The sequence below is a fragment of the Trichosurus vulpecula genome, chromosome 1 (assembly GCF_011100635.1).
Source record: "Trichosurus vulpecula isolate mTriVul1 chromosome 1, mTriVul1.pri, whole genome shotgun sequence".
Taxonomy (NCBI): Eukaryota; Metazoa; Chordata; class Mammalia; order Diprotodontia; family Phalangeridae; genus Trichosurus; species Trichosurus vulpecula.
Genome location: NC_050573.1, coordinates 40,303,576 through 40,320,618, shown reverse-complemented (window position 1 = coordinate 40,320,618; position 17,043 = coordinate 40,303,576). Strand labels below are relative to the sequence as shown.

The 17,043-nt window shown below is 42.0% G+C and overlaps 1 protein-coding gene across 1 annotated transcript in view; it reads right to left on the bottom strand.

Annotated features, from left to right (window-relative positions):
* Window positions 1-4,511: 4,511 nt before the first annotated feature.
* The window catches only part of LOC118855041 (transmembrane protein 132B-like), a 151,893-nt gene continuing 139,361 nt past the window's right edge, over window positions 4,512-17,043 (bottom strand). Inside the window, exon 3 of the mRNA XM_036765200.1 lies at window positions 4,512-4,653. Within this exon, the coding sequence (XP_036621095.1) occupies window positions 4,512-4,653 (142 nt within the window). The remainder of the gene's footprint in view (window positions 4,654-17,043) is intronic.

Below are 17,043 nucleotides of genomic sequence, written 5' to 3'. Positions count from 1 at the left end.
GGCCATTGAAACCTCATCCTACAAGAGCACATGAGTCCTGGAACTTTCATCTCATCAGTACCCTCTGTCCCAAGGCCCCTTCATTTTCCAGAGAAGAAAGCTGAAGCCCAAAAAAGAGATGAACTCTCTTGCCTGGAGTCACACAGCTAGAGACTAGGATACGATTTGAACCCAGGTCTGCCTGACTTCAGATCCAAACTTCTATCCAATCCATCACACCGCTTCTTAATTTTGCAGATAAAGAAAATGCTCCGTATAAAGAAGACCCTTTGTAAACCATAAAGCAATAAATGTAACAGATTCCATTCCAGAAATATTCCCCAAACACCCACTGAGCTAGACCCTGGAGATGCTACAAAGTTTAGGCAACATGCTGCCTATGACCTCCTGGAGGCGGTAGTCACTGCCCCCACCCTCCTGAAGGAAGCTGCCTAATAGGAGATAAGATACAAAGTACATAAAACTGAAATATACACTATTATGCAAAAAGTACTTTATGGAGAAGTTCAGAGCCAAGTGCTACTTGAGAGGAAGGTCATTGCTAATGAAAGTGATCAGGGAAGGCTTCACTGAGAAGGGAACATTTTAATTTGACCTGGCTGCACTCCTAAACTTCTCCATCATGCCCCAGGAACCCCTTCTTCCTACATAAGCCCCGGAACTCCCACCTCATCAGTACCCTCTGTCCCAGGGCCCCTCCCTCCCTCTGATTAGAGGGTGGAGTCTCCTCCCAAAAACTCCATTTAAGAAAGAAGCCTAGCTCAGCCATGGCCTCATCTTCTGCCCAGCTGCATTCCTCTCAATTTCTCCATCACTCCTTCTCCCTTTGCTGCTACTTTTTATATGTAGTCTTCTCCCATTAGATAGTAAGCTCCTTGAGGGCAGGGACTGCCTTTTGCTTTTGTTTGTATTGTTCATGGTCAGCACAGTTCCTGGCATACAGTAAGTGTTTAATAAATGTTTACTGACTTTTTTTAAAGCAAGGGATTGTAAGCTTTTTGTGTCTGGACGCTTTTGGCAGTCTGGTGAAACCTATGGATCCCTTCTTTCTCAATGTTTTTAAATGCATAAAGTCACAAAGAAAACTCATTCTATTGAAATGCAGTGATCAAAATTTTAAAAAGCAAAAAGAGGTTTGTTGCTCCCAGGATAAGAACCCCCCACTTTAAAGGATGGTGGGAGACCAATAGTTGAAAAAAAAAAGGAGATTTTTTTCCAAACATGTAGAACGGCGTCAGACAAATACAAGGACACAGAAAAATACAATCGCATCCTACTAGAGAGAGTGGGTCAGTCTGGCTACAGAAAAAAAATCATTATTATAATAATAGCTAACATTTCTATAATGCTTACTATGTACCAGGCATTGCACCAAGTTCTACAATTACTGTCTCATTTGACCCTTACAAACACCCTGGTCGGTAGTTAGGTGAATGCTATTATTATCAACATGTTAGGCAGATAGAGGTTAAATGATTCATGCAGGGTCACACGGCTAGTATGTGTCTGAGGAAGGATTTGAACACAGGTCTTCCTGTCTCCAAGCCCAGCACTCCATCCACTGCACCACCTAACTGCCCCTGGAAAGGCTGAAAAGGTAGGGTGGCCCCAGATCCTAAAGATATTAAGTGCCATGGAAAGGTAATTTAAATGTTCTATCATTGATGGAAACAATGGTGGATAGCATGCCCCTAGATCCAAGCACCCTAAGCCCCATATGAGGAAAGCCATGGATGGAAATCCATTCTGTGTAATTAACAAAATGGGGGATGGAGGGAAGGAGTAAATGTTTATTACAACCATAATGAGAATTCAGCAAATGTAGATTATTATGTAACTGTGCTGAAACTAAGCTAAGAATAATCATCAAAGATTGAATAAACAGACAAAGGAAGAACATATTCCTGGTGAAAGTTAAGGCTGTACCTGCCAAGGATATGGAATGTTTATTAGCGGACTGGTTCTCCTAATTGTCTCCATCAATTTCAATTATGCCCACATAGGCACAAGCGGCATAGGTTCTTCGTCTTCAGCTCTCACGATATGTAATGGCTGAATCAGAACCTTTCTCAGATCTACCGAGTAGTTTTAGATAGCCCCTTTCTATCTGATGGGGTCAGGAGAAACCAGATTCTGCAGGCAGGTGTCCACAGCACGGCTCTCTCATTAGCCACCAGCAAAGGCTGGACAGAGTGTGAGGATGCCTTGTTGCAGATGGGGTTTTTGCCAGACCACAGATCTCACCAAGAGGAAATACAGTGGGGGAAGCCAAATGGAAGCAAATTAAATTAATGGGGAGATCACCACTCAGTTCAATTCATCTAGCACTTATTAAGCACCTGCTGTGTGCCTGTGGCAGGCACATACCAACAGTGCTAGGCACTGTAGGTACAAAAGGAAAAATAAAACACTCTCTGTCCTCAAAAAGCTTACGTTTTACTGGGAGGGAGGGGAGGAAGAGCATGTGCACAGATGAGGAATTACCAAATATCTATCAAGTAGAGGATAGAGGTGATCTTGTAGTTAGGAAGATCTAGATTAGAATTCTACCATCAGAAACTTACTAGCTGTGAGGCCCTGGATAAGTCACTTAACCTCTGCCTCAGTTTCCTCAAAATAGTTGAACTCATATGGCCTTTAAGATCCCCTCTAAGTGTATGATTCCCTATTATAAAACAGTAATTTCAAGAAGCAGAGAGAGGAAGGAACAAGCATTTATTAAGTGCCTACTATGTGCTAAGCACAGTGCAAATATTTACAAATACTATCTCATTTGATTCTCACAATAACCCTAAGAGGTAGATACTTTTACATTTTACAATTGAGGTAGACAGAGGTTAAGTGACTTGCCCAGGGTCATACAGCTAGTAAATATCTGAGGCAGAATTTGAACTTGGATCTTCCTGGCTCCAAGGCCAACACTCTTTCCACTGTGCCACCTAGCTTCCCCTAGCATGGAGGGTCAGTAGGTAGTACCTGAGCTATGCTACAAAGGAAGCCAGGCTTTTTAAGAGGCCTCCATGTCAATGTGGGAGATGTACTATTGTGGTCCTCTAGAAAATGAAGGGGGCAGCTGGGTGGTGCAGTGGATAGAGTGTGAGGCCTGGAGCCCGGAAGACTCATCCTCCTGAGTACAAATCCAGCCTCAGAAAATAACTAACTGTGTGACCCTGGGTAAGTCACTTCACCCTGTTTGCCTCAGTTTCCTCATCTGTAAAATGAGCAGGAGAAGGGCATGGCAAACCTCTCCAATATCTTTGCCAAGAAAACCCCAAAAAATATCAGGAAGGGTGGGATACAACTGAAAGAATTAAACCACGATAACAATGAAAACATGGCACTAGATTATCTCGAAGGTCCCTTCTATCTCCAAATCCTGTTTTACCAAGAACGTGTCCTTCCCTTGTCTGATCATTCAGCCCCTGATGATCATTCTCAGCTGGAGTTCAGCCCTGAAACACATATTGTAAATGTCACAAATATTCCTGGGAGAAAACTACAGAGAAGGACACCATACTTGGAACTCCTGTCATGGCCATCGTCTATCCAGTAACCTATGTTCAGAGAACCCCAAATCTCAAGAGCTGGAAGGAGCCTCAATGGTCCCTAGTCTAACCAGGACCTGAATTAAAGAATCCACTTTATAAGACACCTGATACCTGGTCATCTACCCTTTGCTTTCAAATCTCTAGCATAGGACAGAGGTGTAAGCCTTCTGACTTGCTGGCCAGACCCAGATTAAAATATAATTGGAAAATGTTTAACAAAACAAACAAAAATACAACATAATGTTAATTTGTAGTTTTCTAAATCTTATTGACCAATCTATTTCTATTTGAATCTTACACTACTAATTTAAGGGAGCCTGTTACATTCTGAGGAAGCCCATTTCAATTTTCTGCGGCTGAGACAGCTAGGTGGCTCAGTGGATAGAGAGCTGGGCCTGGAGTCAGGAAGATCTGTGTTCAAATTCAACCTCAGATACGTAACAGCTGTGTAACTCTGGGCAAGTCAGTTAATCTCTTTTTGCCTTAATACGCTGGAGAAGGAAATGGCAAATAACTTCAGTTTCTTTGCCAAGAAAACCTCGTGGATGGTTTTGGTGTGCTATGGTTTATAGGGTCACAAAGAATAAGACATGACTGAACAGAAATTAGTAGAAATTGTTTCCTTACACCAAGCTTAAATGGACCCCTTCCTAACTAAAAACTTAAATAGACCCCTTCCTAACTAAAAATTTAAATGGACCCCTTCCTAAAAAAAACTCTGGAAGATTATCATGGACTCCCAAAAGATTCTTTTCTTCAAGATAAATATCAGACTATAAACCTTGAATCTAACTCCATGACAGCTGACAGTGAAGGACTTTATTCCTATTTATTTCTCTTCCTCTTGTCTCCTCCTCCCTCCCCGTCACCACCATACCTAGTTTTGTATTTAATGAATGTGCTGACTTTCTCTGCAATCTTGCTTCTATTTTTATCATTCAAATGAAACTGTTCTCTCCCAAGTTAGCAGTGGTTGATCTCTCTGCTCCTGGATATGCCCTCCTCATGGAGGTTCTGTGACCCTGCTGTCTCCTGCTCCTCCTCCTGCTCCTCAGGGAAACGGCTCTCTTTTTCCTCCTTTGCCAGCTCTTCAAACAGGTCGTGCCTACCAAGAGCAGGGGTGTACCAAGTCTCTGCCCTGGGCCTTCTGTTTTCCACTCTAGCTTATTTGGTGATCTCATCAGCTCCCACAGGTTCAATTAGCATCTTAAATTATTCTAAGAGCTACATACCTAGCCCTAACCTCTCTCATAAGCCACAGTTCCACTTCACCAGTGGACATCTGGAACTGAATGTCTTGTTGGCATCTCAAAAACAACATGTCCAAAGCAGAGCTCATTATCTTTCCTCCCAAACACTCTCCTTCTCCCAAACTTTCCTCTTCCTATGCTGAGGACCGCCATCCTCCCACCTCCTAGGCTTGCAACCTTGGCATCATCCCCAATTCTTCATTCTCACTCTGGGGGCCCAAATATCCAATTCATCACCAATTCTTTTCAGTTTTGACCTTCACTATATCTCTTGTATATGTCTCATTTCTTCTACTCATACAGACACACCCTAGTTCCAGCTCTCATCACTTTTGAGATAGATGATGCCAATAGTCATCCCTACCTTGTCTTTCCCCACCCCAGTTCATCCTTCAGTCAGCTGCCACAATGATTTTTCCCACAGCACAAAGTCTGACCATGTCACAAACGCACATACTCTCTCCATCTCTCTCTCTCTCTCTGTGTCTCTCTGTGTGTGTCTCTGTCTCTCTATCTATCTCTGTCTCTCTGTCTCTGTCTCTCTTTCTCTGTCTCTGTCTCTTTCTATCTCGGTCTCTGTCTCTGTCTCTCTCTGTCTCTCTATCTATCTCTGTCTCTCTGTCTCTCTTTCTCTGTCTCTCTGTCTTTGTCTCTCTCTGTCTCTGTCTTTCTCTGTCTCTGTCTCTTTCTATCTCGGTCTCTGTCTCTGTCTCTCTCTGTCTCTCTGTCTCTCTCTATCTCTGTCTCTGTCTTTGTCTCTGTCTCTCTGTCTCTGTCTCTCTTCTCTGTCCCTCTGTCTCTCTCTGTCTCTCTCTCTCTCTCTCTCTCTCTCTCTCTCTCTCTCTCTCTCTCTCTCTATCTCTATCTCTATCTCTCTCTCGTCCAGTGTCTGTTTATTGCTTCCTGGATCAAATATAAACTCCTTCTATTTTTCATTTAAAGGTCTTCATAACCTGGCTTTTCCCATTTTATAGTCTTCACTTTACTGCCCTCCATACATTCAATGATCCAACCCCACTGACCAACTCATTGTTTTGTGCATATAACTAACTGTTTGTCTCCTGTCTCTGGCATTTGCACTGGTGGCCTCCCATGCCCCATATGCTCTGCCCCCTCATTCCTGACTGTTTCCTTGGCTTCCTTCAAGACCTCGCTCAAGTCCTACCCTTTGCAGGGGGCCTTTTCCTATCCCCCTAGCTTGCTGACTTCCCATCTTACATTACTTTCTGTCTACTCTATGCATGGCTTGAATGAACCTAATTACTTCCGTTTTGCCTCCCCCATTAGAACATAAGCTCCCTGAGGGCAAGAACTTTTGCTCCTTTTTTATCACAAGAGTTTAGCACAGCCCTCGAATATAGCAAACACTTAATAAATGCTTGTTGACTAACTGATTGACTTACCGATGACTGAACAAGAGATTAGTGAGTGATGGGATATTGTTAAAATCATGGGATACAGAGCTGGAAAGGACCTTAGAGGTTATCTAACATAGCCTCACCATTTTACTGAGGAAGAAACTGAGGCACAGAAAGGATCAAAGTCACAAAGATAAGAAGCAGAAAAATAAGAATAGAAAAGGTCCTCAGACTCCAGAACTCCAGTCCTTCCCATCATACAATGCTCTGCTTCCTTGAAATGACTAGCATTAAGTGGTAGGAGAAACTGTCATTCTAACTCCGCCCTCCCCACCAGGACAGATGAGTTTTGTTAACACATTATGGCAGCTTAGAAGAAAACACCAATGCTGAGGACCTAGGGGTGCGAAACATAGCAAAGAAAATACATTTTTCACTGAGGGAAAATCACAAGGCTCTACAGGCCGATGAGAAGATGGGAAGCCATTCCATGACGGTCAGTTGAAGGAAATGGGAATGTTTTGTCTGAAGAGCAGAAGGCTCAGGGACATGTCTGTAGTCAGGATTACAAAGGGCCATAATGCCTAAGAGGGTTTAGATTCATTCTTCTTGGATACAGAATAGAACCAGGAGCAAAGAGAAGAAGTTACAGATGCAGGCAACTAGGTGGCACAGTGAGTAGAGCACTGGCCCTGGAGTCAGGAAGACCTGAGTTCAAATCCGGCCTCAGACACTTGACACGCTAGCTATGTGACCTTGGGCAAGTCACTTAACCCCAATTACCCTGTCTTCCCCCTCCAAAAAAAACCCCAAAAAAAGAAGTTACAGATGAACATACTTCAGCTTGATGTCAGGAATGGCTTCCTAACAATCAGAGTGATTCCAGAGTGGAATGGGCAGCCTTAGAACATGGTGGGTTCTCCATCACTGGCGATCTTCAAGCAATGAATGGGTGACTACTTGTAAGGGAAGTAGAAGATGAGTTCTTAAGCTTTTTAGTGCCCCTTGGACAATCTGGGGAAACTTATGGATCTCTTATCAGAATCTTATTTTTTATTAATTTATTTATTTTCAGTTTTCAACATTCACTTTTATAAGTTTTAAATTTCCCCCCTCCCTCCCCAAGATGGCATGTAGTCTGATATGGGCTCTACACATATATTCCCATTAAACACATTTTCACATTAGTCATATTGCATAGAAGAATTATAATGAATGGGAGAAACCATGAGAAAGAAAACAAAAAAAAATAGTCTGCTTCGCTCTGCATTCTGACTCCATAGTTCTTTCTCTGGATGTGGATGGCATTTTCCATCATGAGTCCTCTGGAAAGGTTTTAGGTCCTTGCATTGCTGAGAAGGGCTAAGTCTATCAAAATCAGTCATCACACAATGTGGCTGTTACTGTGTACAGTGTTCTCCTGGTTCTGCTCATTTCACTCAGCATCAGTTCATATAAGTCTTTCCAGGTTTCTCTGAAGTACACCTGTTCATCATTTCCTATGGCACAATAGTATTCCATTACATTCATATACCAGAACTTGTTCAGCCATTCCCCAATTGATGGGCATCCCCTCGATTTCCAGTTCTTGGCCACCACAAAAAGAGCTGCTATAAATAATTCTGTACATGTGGGTTCAGAATCCTATTTTTAAATGTTTAAAATAAATTACAAAAGGATTACAAAAGAAACCAATTAGACTGAAACAAATATATAATTTTTCCCATCCACAATTAATCTATGACTGGAAATCTATTCATGAAGCCAGGTTAAGGAGTAATGTACTAGAATGAATTCATGTTCAATGCAGGTTTCACTAGCCTCCGTGATCCTGTGAAGGATAACTTTCCTCAGGGTCAGACAAGAAGACAATAATATTATTAATTACCTGACAGGCACTGTGCTAACACCAAAGATAAAAAGAATGGCAAAAACAGTCCCTTCCCTCAAGGAGCTCACAGTCTAATGAGGATACATGTAAATAATGAGGTACACACAAGATGCTGATGAAGCAGATGGAAGGCAATCTCAGAGGGGAAGGCACCAGCAGCTGGGAGTGGCAGGGGAAGGAGAGTGATAATGGCAACTTGCAGAAGGTGGGATTTGGGCAGAGGTGTGAAGGAAGTCAGAGATCCTATGATATGGAGAAGAGAAAGGAGGGCATTGAAGACTTGGAGGACAAGCCAGTGCTGAGGCTTGGAAATAAGAGATGGAGTATCTTGTCAGAGGAATAGAAAGTAGGCTAGTGTTGCTAGTTCATAGAGTGCATAGACAGGTATAAAGTGTAAGAAGACAGCAGACATAGGAAAGGTCAAAGACCCAGAGGATCCTAAAAGACAATGAGTATCACATAGGAAGAGTGGAAGATGAGCTAGGGACAACTCATACTCAATGCCAATGGAATACAAGGGTAGATTCAGTGTGTTGAACTTAGAGGAGGATCTAGACAAGTTTCAAAGGCATGGCTGGGGTGCCATTGATATCATGGGAGAGCATAGCCACATAGGTGACACCACAGAACCAATGGAAGACAAGAGTCAAGTTGTCCCACCCTGGGAAAGATTTCTGTTATGGAAGACTTCCAAAAAATACTTCCAAAAGATACTTTGGAGAAACATTCTACCTCAGCCAATGACGTGAACCATTTAGAAAATGATTTAAAACCAAGCAGCATCTTACAATATTGCCAATAACTGTTAGAACAGGCTCATTAATGAGACACATGAACGTGAAAATCACCACAATCCTATTTCATAGCAAAACTACTGTAATTAAGACACAGAGACTTTGCATTCATTAGCAAAGTAAATACTGACATTCTGCCCTAAAGGGCTGCTGATCATCAAGAGTAGTGGGTTCATACAATACTGTCTCAACTCTGACTGACTTGGATGGGTAATGTCCCAAGTGCCCCCACTCAGCACATTCACCCACACTCTACAAAGGGGAATTTGGCCAATGGGTGAATTGGCTGGCAAACTCTATTGTGTACCTGGGACCTAATGACTTGACCTGACATTGGAGGTCTAAAACCAAGTACCTTGTAGGCATGAGCTGCCTCCTGTGTGAGGGCAGCTACGTGGTGTGGTAGGTAGGTGAACCTGGAGTGAGGAAGACCTGAGGTCAAAGCCAGCCTCGGATATTTACTAGCTGTGGCACGCTGGATAGGTCACTTGAACCTCTGGCTGCTTCAGTTCCCATATCTGTAAAATGGGGATTATCAATGGTACCTGCTTTCTAGGGCTGTTGTGAGGATAAACTGAGACAATCTCTGTAAAGTGCTTTGTAAACCTTAAAGCGCTCTAGAAATGACAGATATTTATTACTATTGTAATTCCATCTCCAATGCATCTCTGGTTATTAGGGAAAGGGCATGTGAGAGGGAGAAGAGGAAGAGAGAGACAGAGAAGGGGAGGAAACATAACTTTTTATGCTGTTTTCATTACTGTTGTTACTGCTATGGTTACAAACTGTCTTAATGGGCATAGTCATTCATGGTAAAATGGTAGAAGACGTACGAGTTCTCCATCTCACTCCTCACTATTGCCTGGGTTCTCCAATTGGGCTTGTTGCAGGGATCCAGTCTAGTTCTGGCAGCCAAGGGATCCTGGATGGCAGGAGCTGTGGGATCTTATACCGAGGGCAACAAAGGAAGCCAGAGCACCAATCATAGGGGAAGATGTTAAGGCCGAGCATGACTTGTTAGAATTCCTTCTGGAGGCAGGGACTAATTGTCTTGTCATTACACTGCCCCCTCTCTCTAGGGGAAGGACCCTGATCTTGCTAGCCTGCATCAGATAAGATTAGTTCTGTCCAATTCCATTCAATAAGCCTTAACTAAGTGCCTGCTAGATGAAACAGCCTAGTGGCTAGACTTGAAGGAGACCTGGGTTCAAGTCCCTCCTCTGACACATGAGCTGATTGACCCGGGAGAAGTCACGTAAACTCTCAGTGTTCTAGGCAACAATTAGACTATGATTTTTAGAACAAGTGCACACCTGCATTGCTAGAGAGGATTTCCTCACCTGGGAGTTCCCTATACAAATAAAACCACAGGTCCAATCCCTCTCTCCTTCCTCTCCTGCTCCCTTTCCCTCTCCCTCTTCGAAGTGAATAGAGCACTGGATCTGGAGTCAGGAAGATCTGAGTTCAAATCCAGATACAGATACTTACTAGTTGTAGGACCCTAGTCAAGATACTGAACTTCCATCTGCCTCAGTTTCCTCATCTATAAAATTGGAATAATAACACTGACCTTATAGGATGGTTGTGGATAAAAGGAGACATTTATTTTTTAATACATAATTATTTATTTTTTGTTTTCAATTTTCACTTCCATAAGATTTTGAGTTTTGAATTTTCTCCCCCACTCTCTCCACCCCCCTCCCCAAGATGGCAGGCCATCTGATATAGGCTTCACTTACACATTCATATTAAACATATTTTCACATTATCCATGATGTAAAGAAGAATTAGAACAAATGAGAGGAACCACAAGAAAGAAACAAAACAAAACAACAAAAGGAAAGGAGAACAAATAGTCTGCTTCCATCTGCATTCAGACTCCCCAGTTCTTTCTCCGTATGTGGATAGCATTTTCCATCATGAATCCTCTGGAGTTGTCTTGGATCATTACGTTGCTAAGAAGAGCTAAGTCTATCAAGATCAGTCATCACACAATGTTGTCTGTTACTGTGCACAAGGTTCTCCTGGTTCTGCTCATTTCACTAAGCATCAGTTCATGTACGCCCTTCCAGATTTTTCTGAAGCCTGCCTGCTCATCATTTCTTATGGCACAATAGGATTCCATTACATTCATATACCACAAGTTATTCAGCCATTCCCCAATTGATGGACATCCTCTCAATTTCCAATTCTTTGCTAACACAAAAAGAGGTGCTATAAATATTTGTATGTATGTAGGTCCTTTTCCCATCTTTATGATCACTTTGGGTTATGGATCTAGAAGTGCTATTGCTAGGTCAAAAGGTATGCACAATTTTATAGCCCTATGGGCATAGTTCTAAATTGCTCTCCAAAATGGTTGGATCAGTTCACAACTCCACCAACCCTGCATTAGTGTTCTAATTTTCCCACATCTTCTCCAACATTTATCATTTTCCTGTTTTGTCAAGTTAGCTAATCTGTGTGATGTGGTATCTCAGCGTTGTTTTGATTTGTATTTCTCTAATCAATAGTGATTTAGAGCATTTTTCATATGACTATTGATAGCTTTAATTTCTTCCTCTGAAAGCTGCCTGTTCATATCATTTGAGCATTGGGGAATTGGGGAATGACTTGTATTATTATAAATTTGACTCAGCCCTCTATATATTTTAGAAATGAGGCCTTTATCAGAAACACTGGTTGTAAAATTTTTTTCCCAGCTTTCTGCTTCCCTTCTAATCTTGGTTGCATTGACTTTGTTTGTGCAAAAACTTTTCAATTTAATGTCAGGATTGCTACCCCAGTTTTTTCTTTTTACTTCAGCTGAGGCATAACATATTCTGCTCGAATCTTTTACCTTTATTCTGTGTATATCACTCAGCTTCAAACGTTTTTTTTTCTTGTAAACAACATATTGTAAGATTTTGTTTCTTAATCTGCTCTGCTTTTTGCTTCCATTTTATGAGAGTTCATCCCATTCACATTCACAGTTATGATTATTATCTGTGTCTTTCCCTCCATCCTATCCCCCCCACCACCTTTATGCTTTTCTCTCTCCTTTCTTCATTTACCTCATCATTAGAGTTTTGCTTTTGACTACTGCCTCCCTCAGTCTGCCCACTCCTCTATCAGTCCCCTCCCTTTTCTTCCCCTTTGCCCTTACTACTTTTTCCCTCCCTTCTATCCACCCCATCTTACTTTCCCCTTTCCTCTCCTTCTTCCTATAGGGTAAGTTAGATTTCTATACCTAACTGATTATGTTATTCCCTCTTTGAGCCAAATCTGATGAGAGTAAGGTTCAAATAATGCTCATCTCCCGCCATTTTTCCTTCTACTCTAATAGGTTTTTGTGACTTTTCATGTGATATAATTTACTTCCTCCTTTTCTCTACTCCCAGTGTAATCCCTTTTCACCATTTAATTAGTTTTCTTATCATCACATCAAAGTCAACTTATGCCCATGCCCTCTGTCTATGTATACCCCTTTTAAATGGCATAATAACAATACAGTTCTCAAGAGTTACAAGTGTCATCTTCTCTTGTAGGGATATAAACAGTTTGCCCTTATTAACAACATGCTGCTCTTTTATTCTTTCCTGTTTCCCTTTTTATGCCTCTCTTGAATCTTCTATTTTAAGATCATATTTTCTGTTGAGCTCTGGTCTTTTCATCATGAGGGTTTTGAAGTCCCCTATTTTGTTGAATATCTGTCTCCTTCCCTGAAAGATTATGCTCAGTTTCACTGGGTAGTTGATCCTTGGTTGTAATTGGTTGGGTTGTAATGCCAGCTCATTTGCCTCCCAGAATATCGTATTCCACAGCCTCTGATCTTTTAATGTAGAAGCTGCAAGGTACTGAGTAATCTTGACTGTGGTTCCATGATATTTAAATTGTTTCTTTTTGGCTGCTTACAGTATTTTCTCTTGGTCCTGGTAATTTTGGAATTTGGCTACAATATTCCTTGGCATTTTTAAAATGGGATCTCTCTCAGGAGGTGATCAGTGGATTCTTTTTATGATTATTTTACCTTCTGGTTCTAGGACCTGCTGGCCCTTCTCAGGGTAGTTTTCCTTGATGATTTCCTGAAAGATGCTGTCCACGCTCTTTTTTTCATCATGGTTTTCAGGTAGACCAGTCATTTTTAAATTGTCTCTCCTGGATCTATTTTCCAGGTCAGTTGTTTTACCAGTGAGGTATTTTATGTTTTCTTCTATTTTTTCATTCTTTTGTTTCTGCTTGACTGATTCTTGATTTCTCATAGTCTTTAGCTTCCACTTGCCCAATTCTAATTTTTAATAAATTGTTTTCTTCTATTAGATTTTGTACCTCTTTTTCCATTTAGCCCATTTTACTTTTTAAGTTCTCTTCAGTGAGTTTTTATGCTTCCTTTTCCATTAAACCAATTCTACTTTTTAAGGACTTGTTCTCTACAATTTTTGTTCTTCCTTTTCCAAGCTATTGACTTTCTCTTACATACCTCTCATTTATTTTCCCAATTTTTCTTATACTTCTCTTATTTTACTTTTAAAATCCTTCCTGAGCTTTTCCAAGAAGACTTTTTGGGTTTGAGACCAGTTCATATTCCCCTTCGAGGTTTCAAATGTGTGTATATTGACATTGATTTCCTCTTCTGAATTTGTGCCTTGATCTTCCCTATCCTCATAATAAGAATATATGGTCATTGTCCATTTCTGCTTTTTGCTCATAGTGTTTGTCTAAATTCCTGACTTTTAAAGTTGAGCTCTCCTGCTGGAGCCAAGGGGCACTGACCCAAGCTTCTTGTGCTAGGAGCCTGGGACCTAGTCACTGGCTTTGTGTACTGGGGCCTCAGGTGCTGGTAGCTGAAGGCTGTAGGAATCTGGCAGCTTACCTGGTGCTAAGCTGAGGTCAGCAACACTGGAGTTCTCAGGGTGGGGATGGGAAGTCTGGCCCCTGGGGAATGCCTGGTCACCAGGGCCTTGCACTCCAGTGTTTGGCTGCTGGAGGATGTCTGCCAGGGTGGAGCTGTGGGTCTTGGAGTTGTGCTTCCTGGAGTTGTGCTGAAGCACTGGGAGATTTGGCTGCTGGAGAAAGTTGGCACATGTGGTGGTTTTCCAAGCTGGTGTCTATTGGTTACCCTACCTGTGCTGCGGCACTGGGGGATGGGGGGGTATTCCTGGTGTTGGCACTTGCCTGGTCTACCACCCGGGAGCTCAGGATCATTCTCTGGTTTCCTGAGGTGGGACTTGCTGCTGGCTTGCTGGGACACCTCTCATCCTGTATTTCTCCCCCAACCCCTCCTCCAGAGCACAAGGGGCTTTACCCATTAATACCCCAAGCTTCCTGGACTACATAACTGCTGCATCCAGTCTTTCTGCTAACTCAGCCAGTCCAGGGTTTTTCCTAGGGCAATATTTTCTGGGCTTTCAGAGGTCAATAAGGGAGGGTGAGAATGACCTACTTCTCACTCCACCATCATGGCTCCCAGAAGCAGAACCATAAAAGGAGATATTTCTAAAGTGCTTCTCAAACCTTAAAGCAGTATATATATGCTTGTTCTTGTTGTTGTTATTAACATGCAGAGGACCTTGGTTCAATTCCCAGGCCTTGTTCAAATACCAACTCTGCTACTTGCCATATCTGTGACCTGGGTATATCACTTAACCTTGGCTTCCTCACTTGTAAAATGAGGGGTTTAGAAATAAGACAGTAATAATAATTCAAATGCTTATAACACTGAAAGATTTCCAAGCAACTTGGCAAAGCATTAGATACTTTCTGAGGTCCCTTTGGGCTACAACCATCTGATTTACTAGTCACACAATAATGAGCAAATCATTTCCCCCTTTTCTGTGACTATTTTCTCATATGCAGAATGGGGATGATCCTCATAAGGCCATACCTCATAGGGTTGTTGTGAGGAAAGAGTTTTATTAACTGGAGAACTATATTAATAGAAATGGGAATAATTATTATAATAAACTTCCACTATTAAAAACAAGTCCCTTTCCAATGTACCCTGCTAGTGTGGAGACAACCCTGGGTACTCAAAAGTTGTTATATTTATAATACTATATGTGTATATAGGTATATGTATACATGTATATATACATATATATACATACATATTATATATATATATATATATACACATATATATATATACACACACATATAGGCTCTGGCAGAAAAGCTTCAAATGGAGTACTATGGAGGGAGCAGCCTAGGATCAGAGAAGCTCATCATTGGACTTGAGAAAGGGACAAGTCAACAGCAATTCTCCAAGATCATCCATGATTATGAGGGCTGTAATCTCTGCCTGGACCACAAGGTGGCACCATGGGCACAGAGTGCCAGGCCTGGAGTCAGAAAGGCTTCTCTTCCTGAGTTCAAATCTGGCCTCAGACACTTACGAGCTATGTGACCCTGGGCAAGTCATTTACCTTTGCTTGCTTCAGTTTTCTCATATATAAAACGAGCTGGGGAAGGAAATGGCAAACAACTTCTGCACCTCTGCTGAGAAAACCCCAACTGGGGTCATAAAGAATTGAACATGATAAAAAACTACTGAACAACAATATCTGTTGACAGAAGAGTATGTGAATGAACAAATGATATGAATGAATGAATGAATGGAAAAGCATTTAATAAACACTTACTTTGTGCCAAGCATTGTGCTAATTGCTAGAAATACACACAGAAAAGCAAGATGGCCTCTGCTCTCAAGAGATTCACACTCTAAAGGGAGAGATGACATATTGGGTCCATGAGGACAAAATCAGGTCTCTAAAGCACTTAAGAAGCAGAAGCATCATTATCACCCTTCCCCACGTATTATGGTCTTCAAACAAATTTGAATCCCCTCTTATCCCGCCCCTGCCACCTCCCAATCTCCACCTGCTGAAATCCTACTCACCCTTCAAGGCCCAGCTGAAAAGCCACCTTCTCTAGGGAGAACCACTCTGATTCTCATCCCACAAGGAAGATTTATGAAGCTCTTCCTGTCCCTTATCTGAACTCTCACTCTGCCACTTGCTATCTGTATGACCTTAGATTTACCCCCTTGGGATTCAATGTCTACATCTGTAAAATAGGACATTAGATGAGATGTGCAGATCACTTCAACTTTCTGAGCCTCAACGACCCCATCTGTCTAATGGGGTAATAATATCAACCCCTTCCAAGGTTGTTGTAAGGTTTAAATGACAGCCATTTGTGGTGCCTTATCCAGGCCTTATTAGCATAATCCCACAGAAGTTATTTAATAAATGTTTGTTGAATTGAATTGATGTGGGATATTTTTCCCAAAACAATAGTTTCCTCTGCTTGGTAAGCAGGAGGCTATTGGCCAAAAATGAAAAAGAGCCCCTGGCTCTAAGGGAGGAAAAGCTCCTCAAATAAATTCATTAACTAACAAGCATTTATGGATCGCCTACTGTATTCCTAACCACTACATGCTGGGCCTGATGAGAGGGGCAAAAGACGAATGCCCCAGCTACCTACTGCAGAGAAGCAAATGAGATAATGTATATGAAGCACTTTGAAACCAGAAATCAGTACCTATGAACGCTAGGTGGCAGCGGTGGTGATGATAGCAGCAATGTAACTGTAGCACCAGTAACAATAACAGTGGAAGTAGAAGTAGCAGTAACAGTAACAGTAGCAGCAGCGGCAGCCGTCACTTTATTCTGAAAAGGGGTCTACGATCAGTCATTGCAGTCAGGTCTGACTCACTGCAACCCCACTGGGAGTTTTCTGGACAATGATACTGGAGGGGTTTGCCATTTCCTTGTCCAACTCATTTTACAAATGAGGAAACTGAGGCAGGGTTAAGCGATTTGCCCAAGATCACACAGCTGATAAGTGTCTGAGGCTGGATTTGCACTCACAAAGAAAAGTCAAGCCCACCCTCTATCCACTGTGCCACCCAACTGCAGTAGTTAGTAGTAGTAACAGTAGCAGCAGTGGTAGTAGTAGTAGCGGTAGTAGTGGTAGTAGTAGCGGTAGTAGTAGTAGTAGTAGTAGCAGTGGCAGTAGTAGTAGTGGTAGTCACAGCAGCAGTAGTAGAACAAGGCATCAGAGAAAAGTGTTACCAGTAGCCCCCTAGACCTCAAGCCGTTCTGTTCCACTTGGTATTCGTGTGCCTCTCCAATTAGTCCATGAGCTCCCTAAGGATAGGGAACCACAAGGTCCATCATGCCCAAAGACTTTTACACAGTGAGTACTTAAAAAAAAGTTTGC